This window comes from Dufourea novaeangliae, unplaced genomic scaffold, assembly GCF_001272555.1.
Source record: "Dufourea novaeangliae isolate 0120121106 unplaced genomic scaffold, ASM127255v1 scaffold11, whole genome shotgun sequence".
NCBI lineage: Eukaryota > Metazoa > Arthropoda > Insecta > Hymenoptera > Halictidae > Dufourea > Dufourea novaeangliae.
Window position 1 is genome coordinate 917472 of NW_015373895.1, and position 22995 is coordinate 940466.

General features: G+C 39.0%; 1 protein-coding gene across 1 annotated transcript in view; it reads left to right on the forward strand.

Moving 5' to 3' along the window:
- Positions 1 to 22995, forward strand: part of LOC107189855 — a 40973-nt gene that overhangs the window by 14952 nt on the left and 3026 nt on the right. Inside the window, exons 9-13 of the mRNA XM_015578535.1 lie at positions 10142 to 10545; positions 11715 to 17001; positions 18064 to 18462; positions 21848 to 22002; positions 22447 to 22634. Of these exons, the coding sequence (XP_015434021.1) occupies positions 10142 to 10545; positions 11715 to 17001; positions 18064 to 18462; positions 21848 to 22002; positions 22447 to 22634 (6433 nt within the window). The remainder of the gene's footprint in view (positions 1 to 10141; positions 10546 to 11714; positions 17002 to 18063; positions 18463 to 21847; positions 22003 to 22446; positions 22635 to 22995) is intronic.

Here is a 22995-nt window from a genome sequence, read left to right on the forward strand (position 1 = left end):
TATGAGAAAATGTTTCGAGGAAAAGTTATATGGTATCGAGGCGGGTACACAATGCAAGATTTAATTTTCTGCTACTTTTCTTTTCTATTGAGATACGAAGATTACTTTGAGTTTTTTTGTTGTTGTATAAAATTTGACGTGAATGTAACATCTGTACACTTACAACCGTTTTCTGAACTTAACGCCACTTGACTACTTTCTTTGGGGACATCTAAAAAACGAGGTTAATTGTGCGTTTTGATCAAGTGTATTGCTAACACTATATCTTTGAGCCAACTATACCTGTAGTTTAATTTTTACCAATACTGACCACGGCAATATATCAAGAGTCCACTTGATACTGTGACTTACGTTATTACTAGACAGCGAATGTTTATGCAAATTTATAATTTTGGATACTAATATAGATAAAACACAAGTGGACAGAAATTTCTTTTTCATATTATGGGTTTTACAAAGTTAATAATAATGCATAAATAATATTAAATTTTATTGGACTGTCTATTTTGCTACGTTTTGAAAGTCAGAGGATGCTATAAATGCATAAACATCCACTGTCTGGTTATTACAATACTAATGATTCGTAAAATTACGACTGAAAGGAAACACAATGTTTTACAAAAATATTATTTTTAATGATATAGAAATCTTCGTTTAAGTATTTATGATAGTCAGATTTAAGAATAATGCAAAATTAAGGCAGCAATTATTCAGCGAAGTCGAGGTCATAATTTTTACGATAGTTTAGTAATAAAGGGTTAATCAGAGGCAACATTTTCAACATTTTTAACCATTTGTGTCTCATAACAATGTTAACCGATTTCGATGAAATTTTCAGCATGTATATAACTAACATAAATCTAAGCAATGTATTTCTTAAATTTTCATTACAATCTCAGATAAAAAAAGTCGCAAAAGCGACCTTTACTATTTTCTTCGCGATTCCGACCAATTGCAACTTTTTCAACATTTTGTTAATACATCATTTAGTACACTAACCCTTCTATGTTCACAAAGAAACTCAAGTCACTTGGTCCAATTTCGAAAGAGTTGTTCTATTTTAAAGGGTGTACGAATACTTTTGTCCCCCACTGTTTGTGTCAGTGATTACGAAAGTGGTGTAGTCATCTATTTTTCATTTCGAAACGTCTTTTATAATATTGAAATATAAATAGATGTTATTATACAGCGTGAGTCACCTAACGTTTGCACCTCAAATATCTTTGTTGTTTGTAAATATACATAAAATGTCTTAAGGACAAAGTTGGATGGTTCAATGGGGATCATACGATGCCAAAAAATTGTTTTTGTCATTTGTTTTTAGAGATATCAAGGTCACCTTCTTTTTTTTTTAAACGGAACCACCCTTTTTCCGTGACCTTAAATAATTACAGTCACTGAATTCCTAATGACCATAAAGTAAGAAAAAACTCAATTTGATTGGTTTTTTTTACTTACATCATTTTCATTATCACAGGTAAATTAAGTAAAAATAATTATTCTGACATAGATAAGAGTCTACACTGTCCTCGACGGCGATAAATGCATCGATTTCTGAAACCTTTAGTTCACATGAAACCCGTAAGCTACGAAATAACGTGATCACCGTTCTGAAAACCGTGCCACTTCCGTATCGTTGTCGAGTACGAAATCAGCGATATTACAAGAAAGTCTCGTGTCAGTGTTCGTGCGACGAATATACATATTAAGAAATATAAACAAACCAGGAAAGAAACACTGTTTACTAAAGCAAAACAAACTATATTATTTCGACTATTTTCCATCAGTGCCAGCTTCTCTTCGAATTTATTAATTATCATATTTTTCACTAATGCTTACCTTCTCTTGGAAAATATTCCAAAATGAGAGCAGCATAGATTTGTACATTTGACAGTGCTGAAACGTGTTACGGTGCTATGTCTATAGTTATGAGTGATTTTGAGGCATCCAAGTGTGACGAGCAACCATGGACGTGAGAAGAATTTGTCAGTTGCTAATCACGATCTTCGTGTCTGTGTATTTTTTACTATTCTATGCCGCGGTCGCCGTTGTTCTTTACTTCCTGTGGATAGGGTGACCTGCAAAAGAATAAAAATTAGGTATAGTTCAGCAGTAACTTTATTTGTTCAGAAAGAAACCTTTTCACACTTTTTATTTAAGTTTATCATGTGTCTATTATTATTATAATTGCTACCATAGTATAATCATTTGTGTTTTCTTCATTTTATTATGATTTATCGTAGCAATAATAGTGACACTAATATCATATTAAATTTAGAGTGGTGATATGTTTTGTTATTATATATTTTAGCGTCTTATTATTAGTGTGTTACTTGCCAGTGACTTTGTTGATTCAGCTCCTCGTGGTTTTAACCTCGACTGCTCTGTGCCGTTCTACGTTCGTGGTTTCTCCACACAGCATGACCACGGGTCGGTGTCTATGACCGAATGGCCCTTACGTGGTAAGCGTAACGTCGGACGTTGGTTGACTTGTACTCACAGTTATACTGCTTTTCAATCGGCTAAAGTTCTTTCAAAATCTCTGAAATTCCTAATTACTTCTTTTGAAATAATGAAATAATAACGTATTCATCCATGCGTACGATTGCACCTAGTTTAATGGCCTCTACCATTGAAATAGCTTTTAGAAGTTCATTACCGTTGAAATTTCCAGCCAACAAAGAGTTTTCTAAACTATTACAATTAAATCTAATAGATTTTTATATGAAAGTTTAGTAGGGTCGTAAGTATAACATATTATTTGTGTATACAGGGTCTAACAAAAATGTTGTCCGACCCGGAAATGGGGCACTCGGGGGGTCAATTGGAACAACTTTTTCCTTAGCAACAATGTAATCTGAGGCTTCGTTACCGAGATATTAACGAAAAACCCCGACCAATCAGAGCGCGAGTTTGCCAGCCGAATTCCCGCGCTAGCGGTGGCTACGCGTCGCGCTTATACTACGAAGCTCCGAACAAGTAGGTCAGCATGCATCGCAGGAAACTGTGTATAATAGCAAATAAAAAAGACGTAACAAGGAAAATCATACTTTTTATCATCTGTCGTTTGTTATTTAAAGAGATTAATGAATGAAGCATAAATGTGGGCAAATTATGTGTAACGTAAAAAGACGAAGGCACGTTTACTTTTTGAAACAGAATGGAAACTAATAATTATTTGTAGAGAGGGGCTAAGGAATTTGTAAATTTCCTTTTCAAATAACGTATTAACGAAAAGTTAATGTAACAGAGAATGAACGAGAAGTGATCGTAGTTCGGTATTGGCATAAAAATTCGTAGTTTAATAACGGGCAACAATGTTACTGATAATGAATAAGTTTCATCAAAAAGCCCAAAGAACAATTTAGGCACAGAAACTTGCAGAATTGTCGCCGGAAATAAGTCATAGCTTGCGTTGAATTAAAAAAATAATAATCAGCAATAAATTGATTAGAACTCACCCTTTCGGAAATTCACCTGCAGTTTGCAAATCTGTGTCACTAGGTCACTGAACCGATCCTGGTCATCGACGGCCGAAACGGTTTATGGCAGGGTATCGCCCAGTTCGCAGGTGATCGCAGGTATACCTCACCAGCCGAAGTTAAGGGTTGTAACGTCAAGTGCGTTCGGGTTATTCCACCGAATACGTATTCACTTCAGTGCACGACCACTAACACTGATCATCCGACACAATCACTTGATGTATTTTTAATCCAATGTGTTGTTCCTACGTTAGAAAAATTGGTGGCCCCGAAAAGGGCCGATTGTTTTCAATTTATCAGATGTTCTCTTGCACAGCAACAGCCGCATATCCGTTATTCTGTACGTAGTACCAGAACATTGCGTAATACTCCCGTGAACTGAACATCTCTGTTGCCTGATTGCTAACCGACTGACAGAATTTTTCCGTAAGTGTTCCTCTACCCCCAAGGAGTTTCCCATCGTTACATTGTGAGTCCACTCCCATCACGGCAACAAGATTTAAGTAAAAAGTAACCAACGCTCTAGGAAAACACGTGCTTTGCAAAAGTGCAATGAACAAACCGTCGTGCAGTTTCACCGAAGCGCGGGCTCCGTTAATTTACTGCCAGGATACCATCGCTTCGAGATAGAAAGCAGAAACTACGTTTTCTTCAAGGAGCAGGAAAAAAAATTTCACGTACACATGTTGAGTTGACGCTGCTTAATAAAAGTTCCCTGCGCCCTGTAGCGAAACGTCCGCGCCGGCCTCTGCTAAGGTGCTCGGACAAGGCTAAGCAGCGTCAACTCAACATGTGTCCGTGAAATTTTTTTCGTTGCACTTCTGCAAAGCACGTGTTTTCCTAGAACGCTGGTTTCTTTTTACCTAAATCTTGTTGAAGTAGAAACTACTTGGGGGTAGAGGAAGCCCTTTCGGAAAAATTCTGTTAGTCGGTTAACAATCGGGCGACAGAGATGTTCAGTTCACGGGAGTATTACGAAATGTTCCGGTGGTACGCATAGAATAACGGATATGCAGCTGTTGCTGTGAAAGTGTTTTGACTACGCAAAACATGCGATAAATTGAAAACAATCGGTCCGTTTCGGGGCCACCAATTTTTCTAACGTAGGAACAACACGTTCGATTAAAAATACATTAAGTGATCGTGTCGGATGATCAGTGTTAGCGGTCGTGCAGTGAAGTGAATACGTATTCGGTGGAATAACCCGGACGCACTTGACGTTATAACACTTAACTGCGGCTGGTGAGGTATACCTGCGATCACCTGCGGACTGGGCGATACCCTGCCATAAACCGTTTCAGTTGTCGATGACCAGGATGCACAGGTCTGCAAACTGCAGGTGAATTTCCGAAAGGGTGAGTTCTATTCAATTTATTGTTGATTATTATTTTTTTAATTTAACGCAAGGTACATATGACTTTCGTCCGGCAATAATTCTGCAAGTTTGTTTACTTACATTTTTCTTCGGGCTTCTTAAAGATTCTGTTTACATTTATGTTTCATTCATTCATCACTTTAAATGACTAACGAAAGATGACAAAAAGTTTGATTTGTTATGTTTTTCTTATTTGCTATTATACACGGTTTCGTGGGATGCATGCCGACTTGCTTGTTCGGAGCTTCATAGTACAAGCGTAGCACGTAGCCACCACTAGCGCGGGAACTCGGTTAGCAAACTCGCGCTCTGATTGGAAAAAGTGGTTTCAAATCATCCCAGCAACCCCCATTTCCCGGAAGAGAGACATTTTTGAGACACCCTGTATATAATAAAAAATTTAAATATTAAAGTGGAAAACATTTCTTTTTCTTTTTAAATAACTCACAAATTAATATTTTCCAAATTTTTATTTCACTGAGACGTTACAAAGTGAAATTACAAAGTAACTAGAAATAAAAAGTAAAACCGCCGTACTGGGATTAGAACGGAGTGTCCAAGGTCTCATCATTGTTTGCGTTGTCGAGTGACGCATAACAAAGCGATTGTCGGCGGAAGGACCCGAACGGCAGCACACACGGACAGGGATAGGATGCTTGCGTGTGTCAGCACGGTGGAAGTAAAGTGGGAGACGACGGTGGGTCGTAGTGGGAGAGGAGTGGGGGTTCGCGTCCCACGATTCTGGCATCATCACTGTGTTCGGGCCACTTTGGGCCTTTCTGCCGACAATCTAGGTAAGTCACCCGGCAACGTAAACAGTCAGGAGACCCCGTGCAAGTCGTGCAACTCGTGCTAGTCCCATATTGGGACTCCCATTGTGTCGCCAAGCCACGTTTTCGGTGCGACGCACAGTGGTACAGAACGTCGATTTACGAATTCAGAAGCGTAATTTGGGTGTAAAAATGAGAATTTCAAAACCAAACTTGGTAAGCATGTATTTAATGTTCATATTTATTAAAAAAATACCAAATTAATAAGTAATGTTTGTTAATAATAATTTTTTTATAAAAAAATAAAAAAAGTTTTTTTGACGGAGTTATCATTGTCAATTACAAGTTCTCGTATATCATTCTCGACATTGAATGGACAAAATTCTTCTTTTGTTAAAACAAAAATATTTTTATTTAGGCGCAAAATGGCGCACTTGGAACTAATCGTGATTCAATACATTAGAGTTAAAGTAACAGTTAAATTAGAAATCAAGTCGGGCAATAGCGGGCATTAATAGTTATTTATCGCTAAACCTTATTTCTGCAAAATATTTGCAAATAAACTTTTTTTTTCACCATAATTTCGAATTCTAAAGCTATGTTGAACACGGTGAATACATCTAATGTTCATACAAATTTATAAAAAAGTGTCTTACTGGAAGAATTACTGATTTGTTCCATACATTAATAGCATTCTCTGATTGTTTGACCCTTTGCACTCGACTGTCCCCTCTGAAGGGACAAAATGTATGGAAAACTAGAAACTCCGAGTGCAAAGGATTAATATCCGCAATTTTGTTATCTAGAAGAAAAATTTTGAAAGAAGTCCATCAATCTTCGAGAATAATATAAGAGAACTTGTAAATGACAATGATAACTTCGTTAAACAAAAATTTTTTTATTCTGTTTATAAAAACATTACTTATTAATTTTGTATTCTTTTAATAAATATGAATATTAAATACATGCTTACCAAGTTTGGTTTTGAAATTCCCATTTTTACACTCAAATTAAGCTTCTGAACTCCTAAATCGGCGTTCTGTGCCAGTGTGCGACATCTCAATTAATTGAAACGGAAGTTAAGAGTATTAAAGACAAAATTGCAAATTTGTAATCAAAACTTAACTATTGAAGGGCACGAAATTGTAATACAATACACATTATTATTGACAATGGTTGAAGGTAAAGTGTGTAAGGCCATTACAAATACAACTTCGTCACAGAGGTGTTACATTTGTGGAGGCACGGCAAAAAATTTAAACGATCAACGTGTTTAGAGCAAAGATAATATCGAAAATTATTGTTACGGCAGATTACCTTTACATTCCTGGATACGATGTTTCGAATGTTTATTGCACATTAGTTACCGTCGATTCTTTTGAGTCGCCCGAAACGATTCGACCAACACGATTCTTTCGAGTCGCCCGAAATGATTCGATCTACTTGATTCTTTTGAGTCGCCTGAAATGATTCGACCTACTCGATTCTGTCGAGTCGCTTCTTTCGAGTACTCGATTTGGTTCGATATTTGAGTTACTCATATATTCGAGCTTTCCGACAGCACTACTGGCGATACTGCAACCAGACGGACAAACGAAAAATGTGTACAAAGAAGTCTTTTAAAAATTGTTGCAGTAATTTTAGCATTATAAGCATATACTTATCTGCTACAAATAGTATAATGTGATGTTCTTTTCTTGTTAAACTTTTATATAAAATGGTTAATGGCAATAAATTAAATTAAATTAAATTATTCAATTTGACTGTTTAGCTCATATTCACTTATTAATGCTCTTATTTCTTCAAGAGTATTCGAATAAAATTAAACAGGGAATTTTAATAATTGTCAGAACAATCGTTTATTGGATTGTTAATCCAAATTAACTGCAGTACTAATCAGTAGTGTAGCACGGGTATTTTCTTACTATACATATACAAAAAAAAGAATACAAAGGAAAATAATCATATAAATGTATACTCATGATTAGATTTCGGACTTTATGCATTTATACAGTATATGATTGTTTAAATTGCGGTTTACAACAATACTTAGTAGAGTTTATTGAGGTATTTGTTTTACTTTTAAAACAAAGAAAGTAGAGGCGTTACAATTTACGTGTTAATTGATGTGTTTCTGTACACAGAATACTATTTACCTACATTTTCACAAGCACAAGAATTATATAAACGTTAATCAAGAAGAAAGTAAGAAAGTACTTTTAGGTATGTATGTACATCAACTTCAGTGTTCTCACGTTTCTTAGAAAACAGTTTATAAATAATTAAACAGTATTTGTTACATGAATACATGAATTAAAGGTAATATTGAAGCAAGATAAACAAGGAGACCGCTGTCATTGAGTACCACTGCCGTCACCGCGTGTTTTACTGAATTGTTTTGTCTTTAAATTAAGAAAAGAAATGTTTTTGTATCTTTCTTTGATGCCTACCTGAGCAGAAAAGTCTGCTCTATCGCGTGTTGTGGTTGAATTTTGTAAAAATACCAGATAAACTTGGTGCGTTTTGTATGTTCTACTAATATTTTATCGTTACTTAAACAAATTTAGATATTTATAATATAATAACAAGTTGCATCATTTTATTCGGGAGAGTCCAGAGAATTATTTGGTATAAATAGCAACTGAATAACTATTAATGTAAAAGTAATATTGCTTTTATTACAACATCTCGAAGGTGAATGTTTGCAATTTTTTTTTCCAAAGAAAGAATAGTATATACATTTGCATTCAGCTCATAAAGATCCAATAGAAACGCCTATTAAGGGTTACCAAATTTTTGAACAATGTTCTACCGATTTAGTCTACATTTTTTTTTTCTATTCATTGAAACATTAATAGTCATCTGAATGTCCCGAGCAAATCTTTGTGTACTGTTCTCATTTGAACAAAATTATACTCGTCTCTCATTCCAGAGTGGTTGATTTTCGTAAAATAGTCACCAAAAACTGTTGGTAGTGGAAAGAAACATTTATTAAATTTTAAAAAACGATGAAGACTTCATTGATTTTTATATTAAAGTTTGCGTATCACAGATTTGTTCAATCTGTAGTATTAGAGTTTTTCAGTCGTGTATTACATTTTTTGTTGGTTCTTACCTAGAAAATGACTGAGGAATGTACACTTCAAATCCTATAAACATAAGCGTTTACGTCGATTTTGTACATTTGGAAATTATTGTATGAGCATTGATATTTAAAACTTACATAATAAACATAAAAAAAAATTAAATAAACATATTAATAGTTGTATGCAATATCTGTAATTATATTCTTTCGATGATTCAAATCCTATTAAAAGCGGTGAGTTATAATTTTCTGTTTCAAGGGGACGCTATAAGGGACCTTTCCTTCATCGATTACTAGCCCCTCCCTTTATGTACTATATCTCATGGAATCGCGACATGTGCAACGTCTGAGTCATTCCATCCTGCCTGAAGCCTTCAATAATTTGCTTTTAACAGTTGACTGTGGTTCTTTATGTATCCATGGTGTGCATAAATGTGCGAAATACAATCACTTTTATTAAGTTTAAGAAAAATTGTCTCTATTCCACTTGGAAAACATATTCAACAAGGTTAGCACTATAAAGTGCTGATTACGATGTATTAAAAATAGATCCCTGGATATACAGTAAAAAATAAAATTCAGATTGTGAAATTTTTGTCATTAAGAAAGGGCTTCTTCTTTTAATAGACTTGAAAATATATAAATGCTCGGTACAACATTGAATTAAAGAAAAAAGAACAATAAAATTTTTGCAATAATGTGGTAAAATGTACCGAAACTTACCCAAACTTTACAAAGATTTTTCTAGAATTCTATGGACGTTTATGTGTTTCAATCGGCTTCACAAGCCACGATAACATCGATATCAGGAGCGATATAACTTTCATTAACAATATCGATAAGATGGTGTTATCAGAATTTTTTATCGATTGGTATGGTTATGTTGGTAATTTATACTTGAAACACAGCGACGACGATGCACCCCGTTATTTCACGCTTTTACAATTCTCCATTGCTTTTTTTCCACTAACACTTGATTAATTCGTTACTCTTACAATAAGAAAGACATTTTATTATCTGTATTATTATTATTATTATTATTTTAAATCAAACTGTGTTGTTAATGATACATTGATAACACTGGTCAACATGATTTTTGTCCCAAAGAACATTTATACTGATCTTATAGATTCTCCTGTGCTGAATACGAATCCGTGAACAGTTTTTTTGCCATCACCCAGTTTCCAAGAAATTTGATTTAAAAAAAAATTTCTTGGAAACTGAAGGTGATGGCAAAAAACTGTTCACGGATTCGTATTCAGCACAGGAGAATCTATAATAATCAGCAACTGGATATTCGAAGACAAACGAAAAGTTAAATTTTGTTCACCAGTGTAATTGGTGAGCATAGAGTCCCACCATAAAAATTAATTATATTATTGTTTAACAGCAATTACAGTTGGTATATAAAAATTGTTACATTTTAAAGGTTCACGGCGAAGAGGACGATCGCACGCAAGGAACTGCTATACGGAGGAGCTCCAAAACTTCCAAGCGTTGCACGTGATTGGTCGTGGCGGTAGACAGCAGAGTCCAACGGGAATTCAAGGTCAGGATCAGCTAGCGGTCGATTATAGACGGTTGGTCTTTATCAGTTCGGACTCGTCGTCTGGTCGCGAAGAAGATGACGCTGACAGCAGCTGCTCCAGCTCTTCTTTTCTGAACGGAATACCACGCAGTGGCAGTCGCACGCAATCGTTGGAAGACTGCGATTGGGATTACTTCGAGAGTGGATCCTTGCCTCTACCGACTGGCGTACCGATTACCATCGGGACGAACAACAACGGGCAGGATTGGAACTGTTGTCCTGGACGGGGATCAACTGCTTGCCAGGTACGTCGATCGTTAAAAGCTATATATTAACCTATATTATATAAATCGGACACTTTTTGGAACAACATTTCGGATTTTATTCAGATTTGGATATATTGCACTCTTTGGAGATATATAAACGTATCTCGAAGGACATTTGAAAATTTTTGAAATTGTCGATGTTACAACTGTTTGAAATTTAAAGTCGACCTTCTTTTCAATAAATCATAACTATTGTACTAGCAAACAGATAAAAATGAACTTTGTGGGTACTCACAGCGGAGACATAAGAGTACCAAATATTGTACAAATTATTTCAGTTAAAAAAATATATATTTTAACCATTTATTTTGCAATTGTTTTAAATTAATGCCCTGTTTTCATATCGGGGAACTATTTAAACATTTGAAAAAAATGAGAATATAGCCGTATTTATCCTCTTTATGGACATATCTTCAAAAATATGGACATCTTATAATTGGCCGTATGAAAATTAATTGAAGTAGTGAACGCAGCATCGAATTACATCGGCTCGGCGCAGTGTTAACTACAATCAATTGTCATATTGCCAATTTTAAAGTCTCCACATTTTTTCAAATTTGTCCATAAAGAGGACAAATAGGACTATATCGTTAATTTTATTCCAATTTTTCAATTGGGTCATAATATTATAAAATTACATTTCTCTAAAACAATTGCAAAATAAATGGTTAAAAATAATTTTTTTAAACTGAAATCATTTTTATTTGGTATTCTTATGTCTCCACTGTATGTACACACAAAGCTCATTTTGATCAGTTTGTTAGTACAATAGTTATGATTTATTGAAAAAGGGTTCACCCTAAAATCCAAATGTGAGCACAATTCGAAATGGTGTTCCAAAAAGTATCCGATTTCGCGTGGAATAACCCTGAAGTGACAGAAATAATTGTTCTGACACAGATCTGACACTTACCTATCACAAACCTGACAAATAATTACAAAATCAAAAGATAACAATGTAATCCATTGAAAATTCTACAACGAGTAGTACTTTGTAGATTCGAAACCTGTCAGTTTTGCCCATTAAAACATTTGTTATTGATCATTTATTGGTCAGATAAATTAATTGTAACATCCATTCATGACCAATGGAGAGGCAGATTATCGTAACAACATAACTTATATAAAACCTTAATTTTTCTGTGCAGGCTTGTGGAGGTTCTCGAGGCACGAACGTTCTTCCGGTACCAGTACCAATTCCAGTTCCGGTCCCCTATCCGGTACCGGTTCCAGCCGCCCTCTGGACCGGCGATTTCGCAGTGGCTGCATCTTCTATGATAAGTCGCGGCAACGATGCTGATCTTCACGGGACCAGGATCGATACAAGATTCACGGCAGCCTTCGACCCAACGACTTGCACCTTCAGACCCGATCAAGTGGTAACACCTCTATTATACGGTTCGTCTATCCAATCATCGACCAGTTCCGCGACGGAGACGCTTCAGCAGCAACTGTGCAATCTTCAGATAAATCAGGACGAAAAAGATGACGTGAGCGTCGCGGCGAAGTCCGAGGCCTTTAAACTTGAGGCTATATTCGACACTAACGAGACGAAGGCTACCGATTCCACGAAAGTCCGTGGAATATCGAGCCCGTCGAGTGCAGACAAAAGCCAGGAGAACGATGAACCGAGCAAAACGTCGAAAAATGAGGAAATTTCGGGCCAGGATTCTGGAAGCGTGTCCTTTGAAAGCAGGAGGGGGCAGAGGATGTTCCAGCGCGACGATTCTGGCAGCTCATCGGGACGATCTTCCGCGGACAGCAGCGACCTAGATGAGGATTCGTCTTCCCACAGGTTCTCAAGGGTGTTTGTTGTCAACGATGACAGTCTGACCAGCGATAATGATATCGAGGACAACGGGGACGAGGACGACGACTCCGATTCCGATGGTATTACGCTGAAAAGAGTGACATCCCTGCCAGAAGAGGAGCCCGTGGTTCTGCAGTACGTTAGGTTTCTAAACGATGATTCGAATTTTGAACATTCGAACCGAAACACAAACAAAGATAGTTCAGAAGAGGAAACGAATACCAAGAAAGTCGTTACAGAAGATGAAAATACACAAATGCTGGGAAGAAACGCGAGAAAATGTGGCATAAAGACGAATAGTGATAAGGTTTCTTCGTTGCTCGAGGAGATGTACATTGCCAGTGACAATGATTCCTCTGAAAACCAAATTGAGCTAAAATCAGTCAAAACGTTGGATCCAGATAACATCGAGTCTCTTAATCCCGTTGAAACCATGGCGGCGGAGGATGGAACTGATTCCGAAGGAAAGACTTTCGAAATCGATGAGAATACAGATAATGAACCGACGTTGTTGTTACCGGAGGTTTGGGATCCAAACATAATTCCAGACTCTCTAGAAATTGGACAAGAAATATCGCAATTTCCCAATTCGTCGCCGGTAACTCCGAATATAGAGATAATGGCCGACGAGCCTGTCGAACAAAGCAATGATAATGCTGGTGTATTGACCGATTCGAATTTCAACTTCAACATGACTGCAAACACAAGCATGTGTTCCGGATCCGAGAGTTTCACAAGTAATGACACTAACGCGACCGGCAGTGAGGTAAGCAGTGACGAGCTCCACGAGTATGAAGTGTCGCCAATCAGCGTTTCTTACGATGAGACCTTGTTTTCGGCGATGAATAGCGAATTACTGTCGAAACTTGGCGAGATGAAGGACGCTGGAACGTCGAGATGGAACTATGATACTAGAAAATGTTTCAAGGACGAGGAATCGGGCGTTACCACATCGAAACGAATTAATCGGTACGGGAGATCGAGCGCTGAGCAACAACCGTTGGATGATTCGTGTGCCAAAGGCGTTGGAATCATGCGTATCGAGAATGACTTGACGTCGATCGCCGAGGAGGAGGATCAGCCTGCGATAAGTCACAGCGAAAGATCGATGACTCCGGAGATCAAAGATGGTGGGAAAGACAACGACCTACCGGAGGCTCGCTGTGGAGTGGAACTGAGCTCAGCGGGCCGAGACGTGGGCGACACGATAACCGACACGACTCACGAGATTTTCACGAGCGCAGGTAACACTGCGCATGACCAGTGTCAGGTGAGAGGCGAGAATCCTGTTGGCCATGTGGCGGTGGGGGCTGGAAACGGTGGATGCGGCGAAGGTGGTGGGAGCAGCGAGGAGGGGGTATTGACACGGTTTCGCTCAGTCGAGCGACAGCCGTCCAGTCGAAAGGAGAATGGACTCCGTGCTGCCGCGTCGACGAAGGATTCCATCAGTAACGACCAACACTTTCTCTCTACGGTCCGGAATAATAATAATATCGGGAGTAATAATACCAACAAGCATAGAAGCCTTGTGATGATTACTCAGGAGACCTCCTACCAACCAGTGAGCGTCGTCACGTCGGACACCACGACTCTGTTGCAGCCAGATGAAGTGCACACGGCCAGTCAGGGCCTGGCTGGATACTTCCAGCTGGCGTTGGAAGCGGTCGCCGAACAGCCTCACCGTAAAAACGGCCAGGGACACAGGAAACCTCTTATGGTGAAGAGGCTGACTAGTACGACAAATCACTATGAACCGGAAGTGGACAGCGGGTTAAGTGTTAGTAGTGCTAGTGAAAGCGACGACGTGTCAGTGAAAAACTCTGCGAAACTAGTCGGCCGATTGGGGAACAATGAGAAAAGTGTTGCGAAAGAGACGCCATCCAACGATCAACGCGAAAATACGCGAACACGTGTTTCCTCGCAGTCCAGCGATGATAATTCAGGCAGCGGTGGAGTTGTGATTTTGGAGGAAGGGTTAGCCGACGATGATTCATGGGTGGAAGAAGTTTCGCACGACGAGGATGAACCTGGCGCGATTACTGCGACAGAAGAGAGTTCAGAGGATGAGGCGAACAATCTTGGGGATCGTGAGGAAGAACTTAGGGGTTATCACCGGCAGGCTATCGACTTCACCTTGCACACCATCGTTGAGGAGTCTTGCGAAGAAAGCGAGGCAGAGCCTAATCTGGCAACAGGTAGCCCATCCAAGAAACAAAGACCACCGTCGGCTTCAGAACTGGAAAAATACTTTTTCTTTGGCCTTGGTGGAGATGGAAACAACTCGAGCATGGGTTCACGCGAAGTGGACAGTCTGTCGGAGACATCCTCCATTTATTCCGAAGGTTTGGAGTCGTTGGGTCAGGATGAAGGAACCGCGCAGGGCCAAGAGAGATCAAGTTCCGGAGAAGGATTCTTAAATTCTTCGAGACTAGAGAAATACTTCCTATCAGAGTTCTTGGGTTTCGATCAAGATAGACGAGATTCTGATGGTTCCGTTGGCAGCGACTCTGAAGGTAGACCCAGCCCGGAAGCCCAAAGGAGGAAGAAATTGGTCCGGGCTAGAGGTACCGGTAGATCTCACAGTTCGTCCTTGGACAATTTGTTGGCTCTCGCGCAGAGCTCGCAAAATTTAAGCTCGCAAAATTCTCTTCAAGATCTGAGTCTGAATCAGGATCTACAAGAGAGTCAATCGGAAGGTTCCTCCACTGAAACTGATGGAGCAGATGACGGGCAGACTGCTGCGTTTGGGGCCGATGGACAATTCGATACGGTGAAAAGGAAAAAGAAGAAACCGAGGAATCTGGGAACGCAAAGTCCACGTGTTCAGGACGACAGAAACAAGACTCCGGAACCCAGTAGAGAAATGGTTCTGGTAGGAGAAGTAGTATTGGAGGATGAAGCGGAAGTGAATAATTCTGAAGATTCGGAGCGGGCGAAAACCCCGCAGCCTGAGTGTGTACTATCCTCATCTTCCTTATCGTTAGCGGCTGCTAATTCTTTAGCAACATCTACGCCGCAATCAGACTCTGTAATGAGTATTCAAATCATTTCAGGAGATTCTACCTACAATGAGAGATCGAAACAGCAGTCGAGGGACTCGGGCTTTATTGGTAGCTGCGACGACCTTCTCCAACACCAAAAGATATCAGACGATGTCCAAGCTAACGCAGAAGTGAATCAAGAAATTGGCAAAGATTCTAGCAAAGAAAACGGTGAAAATATTCAAGATGCGGGTAAAACGTCTAGGGAAAAGAATTTCGTGATTGACAAAAGTAGCGTGCCTAAAGTCGATCATCTCTTGGGCCACACCACACTGCCTCACTTGTCAAACGCTTCTCTGTCGCGGAAAGATAGCTTTAATAACTGGTCTAGTGATGAAGAAACAAACCTAATGATGTCCAAAATGCGGCAGTTTTTCAAGACTATGGTTGCCAACTCGAACGGACAGAATCAGAACACTGCCAGTGGACCCTCAAGCGGTGCATCGCCTGCACCCAGTCCTCGACTACCTGGCTACCCATCCAAAGTCAAATTGTGTTCGCAAAATCGAACGAAACCGCCACAGTTGGTGTATTTTGAGAATGAGCTTACAAGGCTGATGAAAACGGTACCTGGAATACGTGATGATCAAGTGCGGGAAATAGTGGAGTACCTTAGTTCCGAGGACACGTGGTCCGACTCATATGATAGCTCAGATTATACCAGTTCGGATCTAGAGGGTGCAGCTGGAGGTCGTCGATCGGCGCTGCAGGAACAGATTTCTCAAAGTTGCCAGCAGATTATCAGTAAATTCGATACCACGACGAATCAAAATTTGGTGGATAAAGAAAAAGAGGATAAAGCTACGACGACTGGTGTGCAACCGAAGTCTCTGGGAAAAGACACCGCTTTTGTGTACCAGAAGCTGGTTCAAAGTTTCACGAAGATGGCGGGCGACGGCATAAGTTCCGATGCCAATTCGACTCCACACAGTAGTCCACCGTTAATTGCGAAAGTGATGCACCATATCGGTAGCCGTCTGGTGGCTTTAATGCATGAGGTATCGGAAGGTGGACCCGCCGTTCAGCATCACTCCACGAGTTGGCGAAGGTACTCGCAACATCATCGAACACCATCTTCAGCATCTACAACGGAAGACGACGATTCGACGTCTGATTCAACAAACGCAACATCGTCGACGCACTTACAGCTGCCCAGGTCTAAATCTCACGATCCTTTATTACTAATCAATAACCATCCGGCAGCTTCGACGGGACAAGAAGGCGAAGAACGTGAAGCTAGTGATTACGAACGATTCTCTTGGCGTGGTAGTTTCGAGTCAGCATTAATGGCGGCCGATTCCCGAACAAAGTTGAGCTTGCTGGCCTGTTCCGGGGATGTCAGTGTCGGTGCTAATACCAGTGCTAACGCCTTGGCGATGGTCGCTAAACGTCGCAGTGCCGGGGATCTATTGTTCAATCCAAAGAGTTTTTCCAGAGAACAGTTGGACAGGGTTAGAAGTTGCGGGTCCATAGGTGGGGGGACTGGTGGTGCTGCTAGTGGATGTGGAGGAGCCGTGGAAGAGAGGATCTGGAGTAATAGAAGAAGGTCTTCCGTTCCTGACGCTAACACAAAAGGAGAATCTGGTAAATTTCATAATATTTCTCAAGTTGACTGACTATGTTAACTCTTGGTGGGTTTGTCAGTTGTAAGAACGTGCTGCGATTTCCATATATTTATGGAATTCTTTCGTTATTATCATCAGTTAAAAATAATGGTATCCAAAGACAACGAGGAATGAGACAAACCTGATGATCCTCGATTGCGCGTGTAGGATTGTGCCATCACATGGTTCAGACCTTAAAAGTCATGGGCTAGTCCAAGAAGCGTCGAAGAAGATCTTTCGGGTAACGCGCCACTAATTAAGACAGGCGTGGTTGGTGCGTATTGACCATTTCTACACCAGAAGTAACCGGCACAGAATCACCACATATATATATGATACCAGCCCCTGGTCTGAAGACTACACGGAGTCTCCTCCCATGTCTGCATCAAGTCTGAGTCTGGGCTACTTTATTAGGAGACAAAGGACTGGATTCCCCAACGTTCATACTCCACTTAGCTTGCAAAAATAGGTAGGGATGGACCGTCCTAATGACTCTCCGAACCATGCGCGAGTTAACTCATACCTCCAAGTGGTCCGGGCCTAATAAAGTTGGTGGAAATCGGGGGTAAACAGATTCCTCAGGGAACGCCACCCCTAGACTCCGTGGTATTTCAGTAGGCAAGGGACACCGAAATCCCCTCTCCTGGGAGAAACGTGCTACTAATCACTGGGCTACATTATGTCTGGGTTAAATCTGTGTTACCTCTGTGTCAGTAGCCCGGGCCTAAAAAAGTTTGGTTGGGTGGAAAACGTCCAGATTATGATTCCGCAAATAACGCCACCCCTAGACCCTTTGGTCTTTGTGGAGGCCAGTCAGTTGAACAGCCAGGCCCATGGCTTTGGAGAGGACACCGAAACCCCCTCTTTCGGGAGGCTAAGTGCCACTAATCACTACGTCTGTGTTATGTATTCGTAACGTTTTCTTAGTAACGGATGTAGGTCCGTCATACCCACCAAGAGCACATTTTTCTTTACATATTCCTATCTTTTCCATTATTGTGTTCAGTGTTATAAACCGGTACATTGGTAGGTACGTCTGCAGGTGATGAGGATACCGAAGACGAATTGGAATATAATGGCGAATCTCGAGCAACGACGCTACCACGTGGGATTCAATCCGCCATTACGGCAGCGACCAATTCTTTACCTCGTCTGTCAGCCTCCACAACTCCGGCTGGCTTAACGACCACGTCAGCTACGCCGGTGTCGACGATGCACAAGGCGCACAGCGTGTATCATTTCTTGCCGCAGCATTCTGCTGTAAAATCGGCCAGATATCGTCCACCCGGTTTCGCGAGGAATAGCAACGTGGCTGGGGCGATTGGTGGTCCTAAGCGTGCAGTTAGTGCTCCGGGACTTCAAATCTCGGGATCGCAGTCTTCTACTGGGAAACGAGACAATTCCAGGTCCAGAAGACAGCATGCCATGTCTCTCACATCTGGTAAGTTCATTTTATTTATTCATCTAAATAATCAAGGTAATTATTCGGAATATGTCCGTCCTCACTGATTTCAATGACCTTGAAATATGTTGTCAAGGTCATCATTCTGAACAACTTTTTCCTATACATGTTACCACCGCTCGGCCTTACTTTCCGATATACTCAGGAAAATATGTTTCAATTTGCATGATATTTTTTCAGGTTTTTATTTATTAATTAATTACTATACCACGAATCCAACATCCCACCAAACACAAAACACACACACGATGTGCTCGGGGGCCCGACGAAAAAACTTCTTTTCTGTTTTTGGAAATATTGATAACTAAACTTGTGTTTGGTGGGATGTTGGGTGTATGGTTAACACTGGCTGGCGTGTCTTTAACCAACTCTGATCAATACATACTACCAGTCATACATTTAAGTTTAACAAAAGTTTTTTGTGAATATCCCAAAAACAGATAGAAATTTGTCTATTGTTTTGGGGGAGCGACTGCTAACGAATCTACTCTCAGACCTACTCCGATCATTTTTTCAAATATGTATCTTCTCTTAAATATTGCATACTGCCAATTTATTCAAGGTTAAGGTCACTCAGGGCGTAGACCTTGACAAGATAGTCAAGGTCATTGAAATCGGTAAGGATGGACCTACTCCGAATAATTACCATAATCAATTCAATTGATCCCAAGTAACCAGTCGAGTTGACAGTAACATGTAGCTATAAATGTTTCTTCTTACATGAAAATGTTTGAATTGGAATCGACGACAGTAAATTGTCCCGTGAAAGTTATCGTCACGAAAATTATCAGTGACACTCGGTGTTGGAGGCTACGCCAATGGCAACAAGTAGAACGCGGTTTTGCGAATAAGCGCCTCACAGCGTTTACCGGAGTGTAACAGGTGTAACCGCTTTGTTAGGAGAATTCGTCTCTCTCTCTCTCTCTCTCTCTCTCTCTCTCTCTCTCTCTCTCTCTCTCTCTCCCTCTCTCTCTCTCCCTCTCTCTCTCTCTCCAGTTGCCCCTTCCGTACGTGCAACGTCGATAAACCGGTGTAGTCTTTTCTGCTGTCACATTTTCCCTCAATTCGTAGTTCTGCAATTCATTCAAACAATATACAGGGTGAGTCACCTAACGTTTGCACCTCATATATCTTTGTTGTTTTTAAAGATACGTCAAAGTTGAATGGTTCAATGGAGCTCGCACGATGTCAAACAAAATTTTTGTTTTTGTCATTTTTTTTAGAGCTATAAAGATCACCTTCTTTTTTTAGAATGGGATCACCCTCTTTTAAACACCTACAATGATGGGCCCTTTCATTAGGAATTCAGTGACTATAATTATTCAAGGTCATTCAAGGACACGGAAAAAGGGCGGTTCCGATTAAAAAAATGAAGGTGACCTTGGTATCTCTAAAAAAAATGAAATAATAACTTTGTCCTTAAAACATTGGACGTATCTTTAAAAACAACAAAGATATTTGAGGTGTAAACGTTAGGTGACTCACCCTGTATACTACCTAGTGTTCTTCCGATTTTCTCCGAGAATTTTCAATTGATATAATATAATACATTTTGAAATCTAAGCGAAATCTCCACTGCCACACCCCACCACACTCGTTTGGATCAATAAGCGGGCCACGGTATTCATGGCCGGTTAATTGATTAGGATGAGTGCATTAATTAATGAACGCTTAAAAGATTTTGTAACTATTAAAATGAAATTTTAAATGACAACAATATTAATAAATATTTGGCAAATGAAAATAAGATTTTTTAATATCTATACTTTTTGATAACGTATAGATTTTCGTTTGAAAAATTGGAAAAATGGGATTAATTAAATTAAAAGAACAGTAACTGAACGATATTTTACATATGCGAATAAATGAAAAAAACATGATTAAAAAAAGACATAATATTTGAAGTATTTATTATATAATACGTAAATAACACTTATAATTTATTCATTTATAAATGTTTAAGTAAATAAAATGTAAAAAAATGTATTACAAATTATCAGTCTTCTTTGGTTGAAGTAATTCTAATAATAACATTTTTCGTATAAAGCTAACACTAACTAATTGGTTTAAATAAAACTAATATGTACTAACATTTTAAAACAAAAATTAAAAAAAAAAATTTTAAGACGTGGAGGTAAATACTTCATACAAAAGTTATAGGTAATAAAATAATCTATAAAACGAGATATTTTTCGTAAAGATTGCGTCACTGATTGAGCTGTAAATTGCTTCTAAACAATGGAGATTTTTTCAGACAATGATATCTCTGTGCAAAAGTGTCCCCAAAAGTATTCCCAAACAAATATCCTCAAGTGAAATTTCGTTGGTTGAAAACTTTTTGTGTGAACAAATCATAAAGTGAAGTATTCGACGGCCCCTGTAGACTGTCACAGGCAAGGTAAACCGTTACTTTCAGTTGTACTGACTTCCCTGTGACTTGAATACTAATAAACAATCGAGACATTTAGTAAAAATTGTAATAGAGAAGTTTTGTTGCATTTGTTTATAAATGTACATTCAAATAAATGGAATACCTTGGAGGGTAATTCTTTAATAAGAATAAGAATATAGAAATAGAAGACAAAAATTGTATCCTATGTTAATATGGAGCCGAGATACGATTTTTTTTTTAAAATTGATATTTCAAAGGCATTTCAATATTCAAATCTGAAATTTGCAGGGATTATAGAGAAAGGTTTTAAGTTTATGTACATTTCGTTTTAAATAAATGAAGTGAATTGTTTCGTAGAAGCAGAAGGTTAATATTGAACAAATGGCCAAATCTTGTACATTTGGACAAAATATAAATGTTTAAAATTAACAATTTTACTGTTTTGGCAAGACACTATCAACTTTGTAGAATTATGGTTAATAGTATTTTTCCATTTTGTGGCAGCGGTTTTGCCATAATAGCCGATAATAATTAATATTTTTTCCTTTAATTTGTAATATAGTGTCTCAATTTTACATTTTTATTTGAAGGACGATGTATAGTACGTAATGTTCCAGTTGTAATCTTCCCAAAATTAACGGAAAAATTATTCCGTTTATTACTCTTTGTAATAAATGTCATAATAACTTTATTCTTATCCGAGAATTACTTCTACGCGCTGCGATTGATAGTTAACGATGCCGCTTGAACTCGGTGGGCAGACTCGCGCTCTGATTGGTCGGGGTTTTTCGTTAATATCTCGTTAAACATGCCTCGAATAATATTTCTGCTAAGGACAAATTTGTTTCAAATAACCTCACGAGTCTCCTATTTCCGGGTCCTCCAACATTTTTGTTACACCCTGTATACATGTAATAAGAACAAAACTAAATTACAGGAATATTATAAAAGTATTTCATTTCCTCTTTGCAGATGACGGAAGTAGCTTGTCGGAAGCATGCAGTACCCCGATCATTGGTGCAGGATCTAGAACGGGCTCTGATCACGCTATAATGGACGTAGATGACATGGATCAAGGATTACACGCCGGAAACCTTCCAACCCGAGCGTCCCTGTCCAGTCTTGGGGTAAATTTGTTACATAAATACGGTACATATATTAGGATACCTGTGAGCAGAACCAAACAGTTTTCAAGTTATCATGCACGCCGATTAGGTGCTCACTTAAAAACAACCAACGTGGTTGAGCCCCAGCGTCGTCATTTTGTTGCATAACAAAAATTACCTTTAATAAGTGCCTTTTAATAAATTACTTCTCATCGAACTATACAAAATTGCCAAATAATAGTTTTTATTTTTAGACCCCAGAGTAGGTTAAACTCTTAGAGATAAAATAAAATATTAATTTAACATACATCAAAGTCAATTGTAAACCAAACTGACCTAATGAATGAAATTGAAATTATAAACAAATATCTATTTTGGAGTTACTAATCGTTCTTATTCAAAAATTCTTGTAGAACCAAGGGTTGTTACTATTATGTATTTACAGATTTTTTATTTATTTATTAGGCACGTTCAGACTCGATGGCATCAGTTTACAGCGGGGCAGGAGAAGGACGCTGCTGTCGTTCAGTCGTCGTCACCGGAGAAGTCGAATTCGCGTTGCAGTACGATTACAAACACCTGACCTTCGAAGTGCACGTAACGAAATGCAAGAATCTTGCGCCAGTTGATGTAAAACGCAAACGATCCGATCCGTGAGTGATTCATACATAATTTCTTCATCCTTCTTCAATAACTATTTAGATTTCTCGAATCTTATTAATTCCATCAAGATCTATTCCCAGATAGCACATTACGCCTTAAAGACGTCCATTTTACGGCTATTTTAGGTCTGAGGCGCCTTTAAGCCGCCTTCAAGGCGTCGTGTGCTATCTTACGGGCTACGTTCAAAGTTGCCAGGGGTTTTGTAGAGATCTAGGGTCTTGTCTCGCATAGACTAGAGACACTACCCAAATAGCACAAAACAAATTTCTGATTCTTACTGGGCACACTAATAGAAAGCGTGATTCGCGAATCGAACAAGGTTGACAAAACACAATAACGAACATACATTTG